General features: G+C 49.1%; 1 protein-coding gene across 2 annotated transcripts in view; it reads right to left on the reverse strand.

Annotated features, from left to right (window-relative positions):
* Positions 1–18,826, reverse strand: part of NUP85 (nucleoporin 85) — a 56,632-nt gene that overhangs the window by 26,982 nt on the left and 10,824 nt on the right. For both annotated transcript variants that reach the window (XM_073588024.1, XM_073588025.1), the window contains exons 7-9: positions 18,663–18,784; positions 11,730–11,864; positions 10,298–10,411 (exon numbers count right to left, since the gene is read on the reverse strand). In XM_073588024.1, coding sequence (XP_073444125.1) covers positions 10,298–10,411; positions 11,730–11,864; positions 18,663–18,784 — 371 coding nt within the window. The remainder of the gene's footprint in view (positions 1–10,297; positions 10,412–11,729; positions 11,865–18,662; positions 18,785–18,826) is intronic.

The following is an 18,826-nucleotide window of genomic DNA, read 5'->3' on the forward strand; positions in this document are numbered from 1 at the left end:
CAATCGTTAGCAGACACCATGTCATGGTTGCAGAGCCCCTGTGTGCCTAAACTTTGGAGCTCCCCCACAAATGACAGCATTTTGGAAACTAGACCCCCTAAGGAACTTATCTAGATGCACAGTGAGCACTTTGAACCCCCAGATGCTTCACAAATTGATCCGGAAAAATGAAAAAGTACTTTTTTTTTTTTTTCCACAAAAATTTTCTTTTAGCCTCATTTTTTTCATTTTCACATGGGTAACAGGATAAAATGGATCCTAAAATTTGTTGGGCAATTTCTCCTGAGTACACTAATACCTCATATATAGTCACCACTGTTTGGGTGCACGGCAAAGCTCGAAAGGGAAGGAGCTCCATTTGACTTTGAATGGAAAATTAGCTCCAATCGTTAGCGGACACCATGTCACGTATGGAGAGCCCCTGTGTGCCTAAACATTGGAGACCCCCCACGTGATCCTATTTTGTAAACTAGACCCCCCCCCCCCCCCCAAGTAACTTACCTAGATGTGTGGTGAGCACTCTGAACCCCCAAGTGCTTCACAGAAGTTTATAACGCAGAGTCGTGAAAATAAAATCATTTTTTTCCTCAAAAAATGGGGAAACCACTGTTTGGGCACACATCAGGGCTCGGAAGGGAAGTAGTGACGTTTTGAAATGCTGACTTTATGGAATGGTCTCCGGGCGTCATGTTATGTTTGCAGAGCCCCTGATGTGCCTAAACAGTAGAAACCCCCCCACAAGTGACCCCATTTTGGAAACTAGACCCCTCCCAAGGAGCTTATCTAGATGTGTGGTGAGCACTTTGTTTCACAGAAGTTTATAACGCAGAGCCGTAAAAATAAAAAAATTAAAATTTCCACAAAAATAATTTTTTAGCCATTTTTTTATTTTCTCAAGGGTAACAGGAGAAATCAGACCCCCAAAGTTGTTGTGCAATTTTTCTTAAGTACGCTGAAACCACTGTTTGGGCACACGTCGGGGCTCGGAAGGGAGGGAGCACCGTTTGACTTTTTGAACGCAAAATTGGCTAGAATCAATGGTTTGGAGACCCCCTGATGTGCCTAAATAGTGGATACCCCTCCATTCTAACTCAACCCTAAACCCTAAACCCCAACTCCAACCCTAAACCCCAACTCCAACCCTAAACCCCAACTCCAACCCTAAACCCCAACTCCAACCCTAAACCCCAACTCCAACCCTAAACCCCAACTCCAACCCTAAACCCCAACTCCAACCCTAAACCCCAACTCCAACCCTAAACCCCAACTCCAACCCTAAACCCCAACTCCAACCCTAAACCCCAACCCTAAACCCCAACTCCAACCCTAAACCCCAACTCCAACCCTAAACCCCAACTCCAACCCTAAACCCCAACTCCAACCCTAACCCCAACCCCAACGGAAAAATAAATAAATATATTTTCTGTATTTTATTATATCTCCCTACCTATGGGGGTGATAAAGGGGGGTGAATTTACTTTTTTTTTTTTGATCACTGTGAATGGTTTATCACAGTGATCAAAATGAATGAATGAATGAATGAATGAATCTGCCGCCCGGGAGAGTTGGCGGGAGCACTGCGCATACGCCCGCCATTTTAAAAGATGGCGGCGCCCATGAAGAATCCAGGAGGGACATAGGAGGTACCGGGGGGAGGGTCTCGGAAGGCGGGGGGGGGGAAGCAGATGGCGACAGCAGCAGCAGATCTTTATTTATATAGCGCCAACATATTCCGCAGCACTTAACAGTTTCAAAACACAAGTCATAAGTAACAACGTTAACAATACAATAATTAAAGCAAAATAAGTTGACTCTGCTTGTGAGAGCTTACAATCTACAATGAGGCGGGGGAGATACAAAGTACAGGTGTTATTTACAATGGTGTATTTACAATGATGGTCCAGCCATCTTGAGGGATGGATGGAGATAGTGAATGGGCGACACACCCACACTTACACATAGAATGACTGATTAGTGGACGCGATAGGCCGCTCTGAATGAGATTTTTGTGTACTCACCGTAAAATCTCTCTCTTAGCCTCTAATTGGGGGACACAGAACCATGGGTGTTATGCTGCTGTCCACTAGGAGGCGACACTATGCATAGTCTGAAAAAGATTAACTTTGTCTCCTCCTCTGCAGTATACACCCTTGGACGGCGTCAGCCATTCTCCAGTTTTGTGCAAAAGCATTAGGAGAAATGTAACAGAAACATAACCATGCCTGTAAGAAGGCTACTATGTACGAGCTCAAAGAACAATATGAGAACTCAATCGTAAACAACGGCCCGTAATGGCAACAGGGTGGGAGCTGTGTCCCCCAATTAAAGGCTAAGAGAAAGATTTTACGGTGAGTACACAAAAATCTCCTTTACTCTGTCGCCTCATTGGGGGACACAGAACCATGGGAAGTCCCAAAGCAGTCCCTGGGTGGGAAGCAATGGACGAATATTGTTCTAGCAGGCCCTTAAACTTGGGGCACTGCCACCTGCAGAACCAGTCTAGCCAGGCTCGCATCCGCTGAGGACTGGGTATGAACACTGTAGTGTTTCGTAAACGTGTGTAGGCTAGTCCAAGTGGCCGCCTTACACACTTGTTGTGCCGAAGCCTGGTGCCAAATGGCCCAGGAGGTCCCTACTGCCCGCGTAGAGTGTGCCGTGATACCGGCCGGAAGAGGAGAATTGTTAAGTCGGTAAAGCCTCTTGTATGGTGGACTTGATCCACCTGACAAGGGTAGCTTTGGAAGCCGGCAGAACCTTGTGAACGCCCTCCGGAAGAAGGAAAAGGGAGTCAGACTTCCAGAAGGGTGCAGTCCAAGACACGTATATACGCAATGCCCTGACGAGGTCAAGCGTATGCAGAGCCTTCTCCACTCTATGAACCGGAACCGGGGAAAGGAATGGCAGTGAAATTTCCTCATTGAGGTGGAAGGTGGACACAACCTTCGGAAGGAAGAATGGTACTGTACGGAGAACCACCTTGTCCTGGTGAAAAGCTAGGAAAGGCTGTCTGCAGGAGAGTGCGGACAATTAAGGTACCCTGCGTAGCGAGGTGATTGCCACAGAAAAATCACTTTCTGTGACAGGATGCGGAGTGGGACTTCCTTTAGGGGTTCGAAAGGTGGTGCCTGTAATGCTGTCAGGACCAGGTTGAGATCCCACGCTTCCAGTTGGCGTCTGTAGGGGGGAACCAATCGGGAAAGTCCCTGGAGAAAAGTCCCTACTTGCGGCTCGTTAGCAATACGCCTTTGGAAAAGCACTGAAAGCGCTGACACCTGGCTCTTAAGCGAGCCTAGGGATAGCCCAGCGTCCAGGCCCGATTGAAGAAAACCCAATACCTTCGGGAGGGAATAAGGGAGTGGGACCTGTCCACGGGATTTGCACCAGGTACGATAATAAATCTTGGCGGAGGCTGGCTTTCTTGCTCTGATCATGGTTGTGATGACGTCTGGTGAGAGCCCTGCTTGGGTTAGAACCCAGGTTTCAAGGGCCACGCCGTCAAATTGAGAGCCCCTGAGTTCTGATGGTAGAACGGACCTTGTGACAGAAGGTCGTGACGGTTGAGGAGACGCCAGGGGGCGTCTGCTGTAAGTTGCACGACGTCAGCATACCATGTACATCTGGGCCAGTCCGGCGCAATCAGGATGGTTGAAACTCCCTCTTGTTTGATCTTCCTCATGACTCTGGAGATCAGGGGGATGGGTGGAAAAATGTACAGAAGCTGGAATTGGGTCCAGTCCTGCACCAGGGCATCCGCTCCGAGCGACCACGGGTCGCGTGTCCTGGCCATGAAACTGGAGACATTCGCATTGAAATGGGATGCCATTAGGTCCACGTCCGGGGTTCCCCAGCGACGGCAGATCTGGTGAAAAATTTCGGGATGGAAAGACCACTCCCCCGCGTCCATTCCTTGTCTGCTTCCCAGTTGTCCACACAGGAATGTGGACTGCTGAGAGTACCGACCTCATCTCTTCCGCCCAGTGGAGAATATGTGCCACTTCTCTCATCACCTGGGCACTGCGGGTCCTGCCTTGGTGGTTCACATATGCCACCGCCGTGGCATTGTCCGACTGTATCCTTATGTGAGAGGCTGTCAGCAAGCGATGAAAGGCTCTCAGTGCCAGGAAGATGGCCCGAATTTCCAGAATATTGATGGGCAAAGTCATTTCCGCTGGTGACCACTTGCCTTGTGCCCTGTGATGTAGGTGCACCGCACTCCAACCTGTCAGGCTTGCATCGGTGGTCAGGACCTTCCAGCGTCCTGTGCGCGCCCGGTGCCAGCGTTCTGCACCCGCCTGCAGAGGCCCCATCTCCCGCCACCCTCCACCGCTCCGAGGCCCAGTACCTTGCGGCTCCCGGTGGCCACCGCCACCCCCCTCTGGGTCGCTCCGCGGTGCAGCCGAGGCCCTGTATCTTGCGGCTCCCGGTGGCTGCCACCACCCAAAACAGGATGCCCAGGCCCGGCGATCAGCTCTCCTGTAGTCACCGCCGCCACTACTCGTAGGAGGCAGCATCCCCCTTTTTTTTTTCCTTTTCCTGGGATTGGCAGACTTGCTCCATCTTCACTGCCTCTCCCCACTCACCCTCAAGGCCCGACGACCCCGGTGGTGGTGCTTCGGGGGAAGCTCGCACAAGGCCTTGATCCAGCCGAGGCAGGGAGCCCCGCTGCCTTTTACCGGACTGGCTCAGTCCCCGGCATCCCGCGTCGACTGCAGGCACCAGGCAACTGGTGAGTGACATTGCAGACATTCTGATGATTGACAGGGACAGGAAACCAACTGATGTGGGAGAGAGGTACCGCCTTTTTCATCTGTAGGTTTCCTGTCCCTGAGGGCAGATCCCTCTCTCTCCGTGGGGCCGTCATGGGGGAAAGAGAAAACGCTGTACCACCAGGTTGAGGACGTGAGCCATGCAACCATGCAAGGCCAGTATGTGAGCTTGCCTCGCCGTAGGGACCGCCACCAGGTTTGCACGGTTATCGGACACAGCCTTCCCCAGATGCAGGTTCAGGGAAGACAGCCATTGATCAAATTCAGCCGGGAGAGCTCTCCACAACTCTTCAGCTGTATGACTGCGATCTCCAAGGCATACCAATTTTAAGGCTGCCTGATTGCGTCGAGGCCTGGCTGTGCATTACGGAGGTCGTGGGGGTTCGCTATGCAGTTGGAACGCGTGTGTCATGAAGGCAGGGGTTGAGGGCGCAGGTGGAGGCCCTAGAGGAGGCAGAAGTAGTGAAGTCAGTGTTAAATGTAGAGGTTTGGCCTGCAAGCCTTGGGGATTCCAAGACTTGTGGAGCAGCACCTGTCCCCACAGCCACCAGAGTCACCCAGTGGCCAGTCAGCGAGATGTAACGCCCTTGCTCATGTTTACTCGTCCAAGTGTCCGTGGTGAAATGCAACCTGGCAGACAGATTTTGTCAAGGAATGGGTGATGTTGTCTGCTACATGCTGGTGTAGCGTAGCGCAGGCACAGCTTTCTTAGAAAAGTAAAGGCGACTGGGTAATTGGGACTGCGAAAGCCAACAGCTTTCGGAAACCGGCGGCATCCACCAGGCGGAAAGGCAGCATTTCCGTAACCAACAAATGGGAGATGGTGGAGTTCAACCTCTTAGTTATTTTTTTTTTTTTATAATTTGTTTATTGAACGAGAATGCACAACATACCAAGTATACGCAAAGAACAGCTGGTTATACATTGTGAAGCAGGTTTATCAGTCAATTTCACAAGCCTTTATCATGTTACACAGATAAAGTCTAATTATAAATTCCTAAACTACAACTACATCAACTGGTATTCACTACTTCGCAGCCTAGTATCTTATATATTATCTAACATGTGATGTATCAACCTTGTAAAGTAAGATGAGAGGAATTCCATCTCTCCCAAATCTTTTCAAATTTACCCGGGCATCCCCTATTCTGATATAACGTGCGCTCGTATGGAACAATCGAGTTTACCAGGTCAATCCACATTCTAAGGGAGGGACATGAACTTCACATCCACCGTAGTGCCAATACCTTCCGTGTCATAAACAGTGTCTCGCACAAAAAGATCCTGACATAGTGACCCCAAATCTCCTCATCCCATACCCCAAACAAGCAGACCAGTGGCTCAAGAGGAACAGGGACTTGCACCAGGGATGACAAGAGCAACGTCACCTCCTTCCAGTAATGTAGAATAGTGGGACACTGCCATATCATGTGAATAAAATCTGCAACTGGTGAGTGACATTGCAGACATTCTGATGATTGAAATCGTCCCAGCCTAAAAAGTCATGTCGGAGTCAAGTATGATTGATTAAATATAACTATCATTCTATTAATAGATTGTGATACTCCGATCGGAGACTCCAGGATCTCTTCCAACTCCTCTCCCTGCGTATTAGGGATGAGTCTTTCCCACTTCCCTTTAATAGAGCTTATAGCAGATTCTGCTCCCACTGACTGCATGTGCGTATATAAAGAGGGGGTAAGACCCTGGGGACCTTGCGAATTAAGGATTCCTATCAAAGGTAGAGATGAAATAGTATGGCCCACACCCCTACATCTCATGTGTGATTGAAGAACCGATCTCAACTGTAAATAGCAGAAAAATTGGGATCTCGGGATATCATGTGTAACCTGTAATTGCTCAAAAGACATTAAAAGGTCCCCTAGTCATACAAGTCCCCCATCGAGGAGAGATTATGTTGAATCCAAAAATCAGTGGATGGGTGATTTAGCAATTCCGGGAAATAGTCATTGTTCCACAGGGGCATTTCAGCTATAAAATCTTTAAATCCAATCACTTTCGTAATTTGCCTCCATGTTAGTCGCGCCAGTCGGAGCAAGGGTAGTAGACGAGGGACATCAGTCCTCTCTAACTCAAGGAAACCCAGTGGGCAATCAGTTCGTGCAGCATGAAGCAGGTGATTTTCAGAATTGGGGAGATAATTACCCAGCATCCATTTACTTAAAGCTTTAGCTTGCCCAGCCAAATAGTATAAGAAAAAATCTGGTAACGCTGTCCCACCTCCTTTTTAGGTCTTTGTAGGGTGGACAACTTAAGTTTGGGCCTAGTTTCCCCCCCATATAAAAGATGTGATCTGGGAATTGAGATTCACAAAGAAAAATCTGGGTACCATTTCAGCACTGTGCTGAAGGGAGTAACTGAGCTTGGGAAGTAATATCATTTTAATAAGGTTAATGTGTCCTGCTATAGACAGCGGAAGTTTGCTCCAAGTTGCAAATTTAACTTTAACTAGTTCCAGCAGTGGGTGGATATTAAGTTGTGAGTCAAGCGCACTATTATGAGATATATAGATACCCAAATATTTAAAGCTAGATACAAGACAGCAAGGAGAGAGCCTCTAGTTGGGTCATGAAAGAGGGGGTATAAGTAGACCTCCTAATTTATATATAAACCTGAATATTTACTGAATCTATTTATAGTGACAATTACTTGCGGCAGAGTTTCCTCCGTTTCATCCATAAATATCACCATATCGTCAGCATATAGACCAATGGTATCTACCTGACCCACTATATCTATACCCTTAATGCCAGGGGAAGACCTTATACGTATTGAAAGGTGCCTCAATCGCAAGGGCAAAGAGGGCCAGGGAAAGGGGGCACCCTTGACGAGTCCCCCTATGTAATGAAAAAGACTCCGACATGGAATTATTTACTATAATACGGGCTTTGGGCTTCATATATAGTATTTTGACCCATTTTATAAATTTACCACCAAAGCCATATCTTTGCAAGCATGCAGAGAGGAAAGGCCACTCAAGAGAGTCAAAAGCCTTGGCAGCATCTAATGATGCCAGTGCCCATTTGTTATCTGGCATTAGGGAACTATATTGGACTATTGACTGGACTCGTCTGATGTTAATGGAGGTGATCTTACCAGGCATAAAGCCCGTTTGAAAAGGATGTATAAAGGTTCAATATAATTGAATTCAGTCTGGTAGCTATGATCTTAGTAAAAATTTTATAGTCCACATTTACTATCAAAATGGGGCGATAGGATCCACATTCCAAAGGGTCCTTCCCCTCCTTCCTAAGCACTATATTAGCCTCAAAAGGATTCAGGCATAGCTTTCCCTTCCCAAATTCCCCAAAATACCTTTACCAGAAGTGGCGTTAATATATCCCGGTATTTCCTGTACAATTAACATCTTAACTTTGTCACGCATAGGAAAAAAAACAATCTGTTCCGTGGCCACAACTGCGGAACCGTGGGCTAGCCTGGCTACAGTGCTGTGAGAGGGCCGAGTATGGTAAACTCGACAAACTGCAGGACCGTGAGAGGTGCAGGTGGAGATGTTACTGTGGATTGAGATAGGTCAAAAATACAAGGCATGTCCTCTTCCTTTGCAGCTGAAAGAAGCCTCTCAGTAATCGTGACTCAATCGGGTAAAGAACTCGAGGTTCTGTGGTCAAAGACCTGCGTATCAATAGTTGGCACGGTAACAGAGGAGGAGGAAGAAGCAGCAAATGTGATTGATGGGGTGACTGTTGTTGATGTCTGCTGCTCCGCATTCTTGTGCAGTATGATTTGCACAGTAAAGCATGTTGATTGCGAATTTGAAAGTGCATACGTGTAGTAGTCAAATTATTGCTCTTTTTTACTTCGACTCAATTTTTTGTTTGCAAAGTTGGCAGATTACGTGAGTTGGCTCATCCTTTTGCAGTGTCAAAAAAGGCCTAAGCTAGGCAACACTAGTCACCCCTGCGAGCTGCAGACCCACGGATGCTGCTGGTAAGAGACACAGTTGTGGCTGAGGATGCATCGCTCTTCGTGGCTACATCAGTACGTGTCTGCGGCGGACGGCGCAACATAACCTGTTCGTCTTCCTCCTCAGATGACCTACTCAGCTGTGTGCCTCTATGTTCACGCCAACTGGAAGCCAACACATCATCCTCGGTGTTATCAAATTCCTCACCTTTTGAGTCAAGCTCTTCCTCTTCTTGCCCTGACAACACAGTACGGTCTGCGAGAGCCTCAGATATCTGAGTCTCATCAGGATCACCTCCCCACCAGGGGTTAACGCCTGTTGACGAGGGTCAGGATGCTGTTCGGACTGTACTTCTTCCTGCCCCGGATCCAAGCTAAAAAAGAATTTGGGCATCAATGCAGATTTCCTCCTCTTGACTCTGAGAAGCTTTTGAGTACACTTCTGATGAACATGGCATAGAATGTGTGAACAGTTCTTCAGACTCACCCATCTGTGGTTCCGTACAGTCAGTTGAACGGTTGGATAGTTGGGACACGAGGTGAAAATTGGATTTCAAACTCTGCACCACCTCTGCAAACAGCTGAATTTCAACGGCAGTAAATTCAAAGTTGAAATATGTTTGCATTCCTCTGCAGTATTTGGTTGACTGTGGAAGGAGGGAAGAACTACCTTGTGACTCCTATGAAAATTTAAGGCCACTTTGGGGAGTTACCCTGGATCGGGCCTCAACATCACTATCATCTAATACCTGCTTAAAAGGAGGATTAATAGATAGAACTTGCAGATCAATAACCCTGCGGGCTGATGTCAGGGCCACTACAATTATTGTTTTCAGTGCTAGTATCTTATCTGGCAACTCATGTTTGGGCTCAAAGGGTGAACTTGTTAAGACTTCCAGGACTAAATTTAAATCCCACGGAGGTATTTTTGGAGCTGGAATAGGCCTAGACCTCTGGCATGCTTTAATGAACCTGATCACCCATCTATCCGCTTCCAGGTTACAGTTGTATAGGGCCACTAAAGTGGATACCTGCACCTTAAGGGTGCTGGTGGCAAGGACCATCTCCATACCCCTCTGAAGGCAATCTAAAATAGCTCTGATTGGGACTGTACCCCCAACAGACATTCGCAAGAAAGCCAAAAACTTAGCCCATATCCTGCCATAAATCCTAGTTGTTATAGGCTTCCTACTCTGCACAGAGTAGCTACCAAGTCTGGAGAGAACCCCCTCTGTGTTAGCAGCGCCCTCTCAAAATCCAGGACATCAGATGTAGACCTGCGTCCTGAGGATGTGACACTGGGCCCTGTCTGAGGAGACCTGGAACATCCAGGAGAATCCAGAGATATGCCAAGGACAACCTCCTCATCAAGCAAGCCAGAAGTAACAACCATAGAGGTCTTCAGGAGACCTCTGGTTGTCATGCCAATGAACCGGTGACCAGGGGTCACATGATGGGGTAACCGGTGGGTTAAATCACAGAAAAAAAAAAAAAAAGTCTTGTTTTGCGGTAGCATTTTGTTTTATTAACCCATCATCGGACACCCTCTCCTCATAAGCACATATCACAGTAGGGGTACACACCTTACAGATAGTCTCCATTTCAGGACTGGATGAGAAGGTTGCACACTGTAAATGACGCTCACATTCCTCCCGCCAGTGCTGCCACTTTATTTCAAACTCTGTCAGTGTCTGAGACTATAAAAAAGGAAAAGAAAAAAGAAACATGGAAATGGACCACACATCCAAAACCTATACACTGATTTATTGTGGCAAAGCACTAAAACTTAGTTAACATTCTGCTCAGACTGTATGAAGCCCACTGACATGTCAAGGTGAACCTCTTGGTTGGTTTTAAAGATATGACTACACACCACAACAGCAGGGAGAGCAACCAGGTCTCCCACAGAACCCATGCTGCAAGGCAAAGCCCCTATTGCTCTAAGTCACACCACCCCACAGACACAGCTCCACAGCAACAATGGCTGCCATAGAGCACCAATACCAGGTGAAGGGAGTTAAAAAGAAATTTGGCGATTGTTGCTGCACCTTTAAGATCAGTGACTCACTGACAGTCACTGTGATGTGGCAGTGGGTTTCACACTGTCAGAATGTTAAACTAAAGGCTCCGTCACACACAGCGAGATCGCTAGCGAGATCGCTGATTTTGTGACGCAACAGCGATCTCACTGTGTGTGACATGCATCAGTGACCAAAACCCCCCCGCCGGGTATCGCTGATCGTGCAGTCCTGGGCCATTTTTTGATCATTGGTCTCCCGCTGGCCAGCGTGCATCGCTGCGTGTGGCAGCGGGAGACCAACGATCAGCGAGCTGCCAGCGCTGTAAGCAGATGCTGGGAGCTGGTATCCAAGGTAAATATCGGGTAACTAAGCACGCGCGTCGCTTAGTTACCCGCTGTGTACCTTGGATACTTGCATGCCTGCGCTGGGAGCTGGTATCCAAGGTACACAGCGGGTAACTAAGTGACGAGCGCTTAGTTACCCGAAATTTACCTTGGATACCAGCGTCCTCGCTGGTCCTGATCGCTGGCGAGTCTGCCAGTTTGACAACTCACCAGTGATCATGTAGTGAGGCACCAGCGATCCTGACAAGGTCTTATCGTTGTCGAGATCGCTGGTGCATCGTTTACTGTGACGGGACCCTTAGAACGTCACAATCAATTTTGTAAGCTTTTGCTTTGCCGCAATAGATCAGTTTTGGATCTCTTTTACTGCAGTTACTTTATAATACAAGGATGGCCAACTGTCTGCTTTGTTATTTCTGCAAATAAAAAAAATTAAAAAAATCTACGTTCAAAAAAACAAATATACAACATGAATAATGTAGGTACTAGGTTAAGTTTGTAGATGACTACTGTAATATATATAAAGTACTCTGAAAAACAGGTAAAAAAACAAAAAACCAACATCACTTTCTTGCAATGCATAGTCCACTGCTCCAGACAAACAGAAATCTATAATCTAATACTACTCTTTAATCAATCATCATACATACATTGAACGTAGGCATTTTCTTGAGAAGATCGTCTAGGACTCGGCACATGCTCCGGGTGCGTGTGGAAGCAGCCGCTTGTTTGGCCAGCAGTTTCCGGGCTTCATCCATACGAGCCTGCAGGACATATCCAGTGATCTGTAATGAAGATATAATGTAAGGAAGGATTAAAAAAATCTAAAGTATGGAGAAAAGAAAAAAAAAAAAAAAAAAGAGGAATCAGGTGTAAACTAGTACACACAATTCCACAATACACTTTATATATTGAAATACGTCGCAAGCATTGTAGATTCCCCCAAAAAATAAAAAGATAAAGCGGGCTCAAAGTTGCAACACAGAGACTCAATGACAGTATGAAATAATACATCAACTTCAAGAGCCACCCCTTCAAAGTTCTGGTGCTTTCTCCCATATTCATCAGTAAAAGCTTTATGCCATGCTGTCATCAAATCTATGGGGGGTTTTTTACTACTTTATTGCTATACTTTTATTATTGTGCCCATTTTTTTAACATAGTGTAAAGCATTATTTGTCTGTGTTGCTCCCGTCTACGTTGTGAGGTGAATGGCGCCAGTGACACCACGATTAGAGGCAGCAGCAAGACTGACAGGTACTGTGGTCGCAATGGAAAAGTGGCAAAATAGCCCTTTTTTGTTTTTAAGTCCCACTTCGAGACTTCACAATACGATCACTGATCTAATGCTTTGGAATAGAGCGTGTATAATGGACAGGCGCTCCATTTGCCAAAAAAAGGAGACTTTGTGTACTCACCATAAAATCTCTCAGCCTTTAATTGGGGGACACAGAACCGTGGGTGTTATGCTGCTGTCCACTAGGAGGCGACACTATGCATAATCTGAAAAAGATTAACTTTGGCCCCTCCTCTGCAGAATACACCCCTGGACGGCGTCAGCCTTCTCCAGTTTTGTGCAAAAGCATTAGGAGGAATATACCAGAAACATAACCATGCCTGTAAGAAGGCTACTATAAACTAGCTCAAACAACAATATGAGAACCCAACCGTAACAACGGCCCGCAAGGGCAACAGGGTGGGAGCTGTGTCCCCCAATTAAAGGCTAAGAGAAAGATTTTACGGTGAGTACACAAAAATCTCCTTTACTCTGTCGCCTCATTGGGGGACACAGAACCGTGGGACGTCCCAAAGCAGTCCCTGGGTGGGAAGCAGTGGACGAATATTGTGCTGACAGTCCCCTAGATTTGGGGTACTGCCGCCTGCAGGACCCATCTACCCAGGCTCGCATCCGCTGAGGACTGGGTATGCACTCTGTAATGTTTTGTAAATGTGTGGAGGCTAGTCCAAGTGGCTGCCTTACACACTTGTTGTGCCGAGGCTTGATGCCGAACGGCCCAAGAGCCCCCTACCGCCTGCGTAGAGTGTGCCGTGATACCGGCCGGAAGAGAATTGTTAAGGCGGTAAGCCTCTTGAATGGTGGACTTGATCCACCTAGCAAGGGTGGCTTTGGAAGCCGGTAGGCCCTTGTGAACGCCTTCTGGAAGAAGGAAAAATGAATCAGACTTCCGGAGGGGAGCAGTCCTAGATACGTAAATACGCAATGCCCTGACAAGGTCAAGCATATGCAGAGCCTTCTCCACTCTATGAACGGGAACCGGGCAAAGAGATGGTAGTGAGATTTCCTCATTGAGGTGGAAGCTGGACACAACCGTCGGAAGGAAGGATGGGACTGTACGGAGAACCACTTTGTCCTGATGGAAAACCAGGAAGGGTTGTCTGCAGGAAAGTGCTGAAAGTTCGGACACCCTGCGTAGCAAGGTGATTGCCACCAGAAAAACCACCTTCTGTGATAGAAGGCGGAGTGAGACCTCCTTAAGAGGTTCGAAAGGAGGTGTCTGCAATGCTGTCAGGACCATGTTGAGGTCCCACGTCTCCAATGATGTTTGTAAGGGGGAATCAATCGGGAAACCCCTTGGAGAAAAGTCCTCACTTGCGGCTTGTTAGCAATACGCCTCTGAAAAAGCACTGAGAGCGCTGACACCTGGCTCTTAAGCGAGCCCAGGGATAGCCTGGCATCCAAGCCTGACTGAAGGAAACTGAGGACCTTTGGAAGAGAGTAGGGGAGTGGGATCTGTCTGCGAGATTCGCACCACGTAAAGAAAACCTTCCAGGTACGATAGTAAATCCAGGCTAAAGCTGGCTTTCGAGCCCTGATCATGGTTTTAACGACGTCCGGTGAAAAACCTGCTTGAGTCAAAACCCAGGTCTCAATGGCCACGCCATCAAATTGAGAGCCCCTGAGTTCTGGTGGAAGAACGGGCCTTGTGACAGAAGGTCGGGACATGTGGGGAGACATCAGGGGGCGTCTGCTGTGAGTTGCACGACGTCGGCGTACCATGTACGACTGGGCCAGTCTGGCGCGATCAGGATGGTGGGAACTCCCTCTTGTTTGATCTTCCTCAGGACTCTGGAGATCAGGGGGATGGGTGGAAAAATGTACAGAAGCTGGAACTGGGTCCAGTCCTGAACCAGGGCATCTGCTCCGAGCGACCGCGGATTGCGCGTCCTGGCCATGAAATTGGGAACCTTGGCATTGAGATGGGATGCCATTAGATCCACGTCCGGGGTCCCCCCGCGATGGCAGATCCGACGAAAAATTTCGGGATGGAGAGACCACTCCCCCGAGTCCATTCCTTGTCTGCTGAGATAGTCGGCTTCCCAGTTGTCCACACCCGGAATGTGGACCGCAGAGAGTACCGACCTCGCATCCTCCGCCCAGTGTAGGATACGTGTTACTTTGTTCATCGCCTGGATGCTGCGGGTCCCGCCTTGATGGGTCCCGCCTTGATGAAAAGCTTTCAATGCCAGGAAGATGGCCCGAATTTCCAGGATGTTGATGGGCATGTTCGCTTCCATTGGTGACCACTTTCCTTGCGCTCTGTGATGTAGGTGCACCGCGCCCCAACCCGTCAGGCTTGCGATTTTCCACTTGCGAGGTTGGCTTGAGCCACCAGTGCACGAACCTCCTGGTTTTCGATGATAACCAGAACTCCCTGTCGAGGGAGAACAGATTCCTGTCCCAGGACTTGAGGATGGCCAGTTGAAGGGGTCTGAGGTGAAACTGGGCAAATGGTACCGCCTCCATTGCTGCTGCTATCCTGCCGAGTACTCTCATGGCATACCGGAGAGATCGGGGGGACCTGCGGAGGAGAGTGCGAACTCCCAAACGGAGGGCTAGTGCCTTGTCCCTGGGGAGGATCACCAGACCCCTGGAGGTGTCGAATAGCATCCCTAGGAAGGCCAGAGACTGACTCGGGGTAGTCAATGACTTCTGTAAATTGACTAACCATCCCAGGCGACCCAGTGTCGATTGTGATTGAGACGTTGACCTCGCAGTCCTTGAAGTTGGGGGCCTTGATGAGAAGGTTGTCCAGGTATGGAACGACCACTATGCCTCTGGAGTGTAGAACGTCCATGGTAGCTGCCATGACCTTTGTAAATGTTCTGGGAGCCGTGGCGAGTCCAAACGGGAGGGCCACAAACTGGTAATGGTCTTGGTTGATTGCGAATCTGAGGAATCTCTGATGGGCGGGAGCTATTGGTATATGCAGGTATGCGTCCTGTATGTCTATTGAGGCGAGATATTCTCCTTTCTCCATGGACGCAACGATTGACCGGAGGTACTCCATGCGAAAGTGACGAACTCGAACATACTTGTTGAGTTGCTTGAGGTCTAGTATGGGTCGGACGCTGCCTCCTTTCTTGGGCACCACGAACAGATTGGAGTAGAACCCTCGGAAGCGCTCGTCTGCTGGAACTGGTACTATAACTCCTGCTTGAAGGAGGGAAGAAACCGCATGATGGAAGGCTCGAGCCTTGAGTGGAGGTTTTGGAGGAACGGAGAGAAAGAACCTGTTTGGTGGGCTGGTAGTAAACTCGATCTTGTATCCTGAAGACACTATTTCCTTGACCCACCTGTCTTCTGTAATAGGCAGCCAGACCTGCTGAAAGAATAGCAGTCTTCCGCCTACAAGTGGTTTGTCTTCCGGAGGCCATGAGTCATGATGAGGGGAAAGTCTGAGCTTTTCCTCCCTTGGATTTCACCTGGCTTGCTTTTGACTGCCAGTTCTTGTCCTGCCTCTGTGCCGCCCGTGTGTTGTCTCTGCAGGGGGAGTGGTTACGATTTTGTGCTGGGCGCGAGACGGACCAGCCTGAAGAATTCCGAAAGGATCGGAAACGAGATTGATTACGTCTTTTAAACGTGTGTTTTGGTTTTAGTTGAGGGAGAGAAGTACTTTTACCCCCCGTAGCATTGGATATCATTGTATCCAGCTTTTCACCGAAAAGACGCCCACTGAAGTATGGGAGATTTGTTAGAGACTTTTTTGAGGCCGCATCCGCCTTCCATTCTCTCAGGAGGGGAATACGCCGGATCGTGATGGCGTTTGATGCTATTCCCGCTACCCCTCTTGCAGAATCCAACGCTGCCTGGACCATTTAATCTGCCACTACTGCAATTTGCACCGCCTGGTCCGTCAGCTGAGGATTTGGAGCTTGGAGGCCCTGTTGCAATAGTTTAGCCCAGGCCATAATGTCCTTGGCTGCCCAAACTGAAGCAAACGCGGGAGCCAAAGAGGCACCTGCCGCTTCGAAGACTGAACGAGCCATGCGTTCTACCTGTCTGTCTGCTGCGTCCTTGACGGTTGAGCTGTCCAGCAGTGAGAGAACCTTTTTTGCTGCTAGCCTAGAGGCTGGGTCCACTTCAGGTGGATCTGTCCATTTTTTAGTGTCCTTTTGTGGGAAGGGGTACTTTGCTTCTAAGTATTTGCGATTGGCGAATTTTTTCTCTGGCTGCGAAAAATGTTTTGAAATTCCGGGTGATTAGGGAAGACCTTAGATGGTTTCTGAACACTCTCGAAGGAAATCTTGTGTTCTGGTGCTTCCGGGGTTGGATCAGAAATGTCAAGCACCCGAAGGATGGAGGAGATTATATCCTCAACTAGCGCCGTATTGCTAGGGGGACAACTGAGCAGAGCATTCTGTTTCGTTAGAGTTAGAGTCACATATGCCCTCCGAGTCTTGCGCATCGCTAAGGAGCTCCCTAGCGGGCGAACTAGGGCGGAGGTGTTCTGTGGTCTGGGATAGTTGTGGAGATCCACATAGTCTTTCTCTATCAGGGGACGGTCTAGGTGACCTGGAGCCACTGTGTCTCTCCCTGGAGGGGGACGACCTAGTGCTATGTGAAGACGCACATGAACGCGACCTGTGGGTCCACTTACGTCTCAAACTGTTGGAAGCGGCATGTCCCAGAGACCGGATGTCCCTTTGCTGGGTAACGTTCATAGCAGAGACATGACCCTGCAGTAGTGTGGAGGTCAGGTTATCTATAGACTGTCATAGACTGCGACATCTGAGTAGCCCATTCCGGCGCAGTAGCGCCCGCAGAAGCGTTGGTAGGGACTTCTTGGGGTTCTGATCCAATGTTTTGGGAACAGTCCCGGCAGTGCGGGTATGTGCTGCCGCTGGGGAGAGTAACCTTGCAAGCTGCGCAGACTGCATAAAAGCAGTCTTGTCTGGTCCTCTTTTCTGAGCCCGACATAGTGCTCAGAGGCTGATTAGCAGAGGCCCTACATGGGTATCTGCGCAGAGGAGAAGAACAGGGGAGCGTTATAGGTTATATGAACTCACAGCTGAGTACAGAGAACCCAGCTGTGATCTTACCCCACCGGTGCGCCCCCTAGGTCCAGCGCCGATAAATCCCAGTCCTGTGCCCCCCAGAGACCGCTGTGCTGCCTTCAGCTATGTCTTCTGGTGCAACAAGATGGCCACCGGAATTCTGAGGTGGAGGGGGAAGGGGGCGGAGAGCCGAAAAGGGCACGCAGAGCTATGTAAAAGCGTGCCCTTCCTGTCTCGATCCGCCCCTTCTATGACACTGCAGAGTGTCATTTTCGTCATCCGGGGAGCGGGCCGAGGGGCGGGAATAGGGCGGCGGCTTCGGCTAGGCCGAAGCCGTGGCCTAAATTTGAGATCTCATGCCCAGTAGGGCTCCAGGACGGCACGGTTGCCCGTGGGGGGGTTGGATTTAACCCAGACCCCTCCCCCCCGGAAAGAAAAAGAAGGCTAGCGGTGGGGTCTTAACGCGCACTGGGCCCTGTGAAGGGTCTCTGAGGCGCTGTGCAGCTGGTGCTGCTGCAGAGACAGGGCGCAGGGAGTCCGATCTCTGACAAGTGCTATGCCTTGCTGTATCTCCCCCGGTCCCAACAGGAGCCCGCAGCTGGACTGGGGTCCCTGGGCTTGTAAGCGTCCGAATGGTGCCTGGTACAGGCCCTACCTGCGGTGTCTCTACCCAATACCCCCAGAGGGGGATTAGGGAGGGTGCTTCGTCGTCGGCTCAACCTCAACCCAGAGCTAAAAGTTACTGAGGAGGGAGGGGGGGGGGGGGGGTTCTCAACTTCGAACCAGTACCCGAAGGACTGGGGAAGGAGCGACATGGGGAATAGCCACCTTGACCTCAACCGGGTACCCCTAATACGGGACCGAGGAGGGAGCCATGCCGGGAATCTCGCTGGAGACCCGCTTTTCTTCATCTGTAGTCCGTTGTAAAAAAATCCAGGAAGAAAAAAAAAAAAAAAAAGGGACGGAGTAAAAACTCCTAGGTGTGCCTCCTTGCGACACTAAGCAAAAACTGGAGAAGGCTGACGCCGTCCAGGGGTGTATACTGCGAGGGGCCAAAGTTAATCTTTTTCAGATTATGCATAGTGTCGCCTCCTAGTGGACAGCAGCATAACACCCACGGTTCTGTGTCCCCCAATTAAGCGACAGAGTAATGCACACAGCTTTGACAAGCATGGAGGCCTTGGTTAAATCTCTGGTTCCAATGGCAACCCTTCAGTACCCCACCCATTTGTGGAAAGGCACAATATTAACCAAGCATAGCGGATAACTATTAGTGTAACGCTCACCAAGTCCCAGAATCTGTCATGCTGCACGGGATTTTCACTCTGTAAAACCTCTTCAGCTATGCGGTCAATGTCGTTTGCATGCAAACGTATCCAGTCAAGAAGTAGTACCAGGAGGGAACCAGCTAAAAGTGCAATTAAGTTTACTCCAGTAAATATGCAAATTT

This window comes from Dendrobates tinctorius, unplaced genomic scaffold (genome assembly GCF_039654945.1).
Source record: "Dendrobates tinctorius isolate UK_male_01 unplaced genomic scaffold, ASM3965494v1 ptg000103l, whole genome shotgun sequence".
Classification (NCBI taxonomy): domain Eukaryota; kingdom Metazoa; phylum Chordata; class Amphibia; order Anura; family Dendrobatidae; genus Dendrobates; species Dendrobates tinctorius.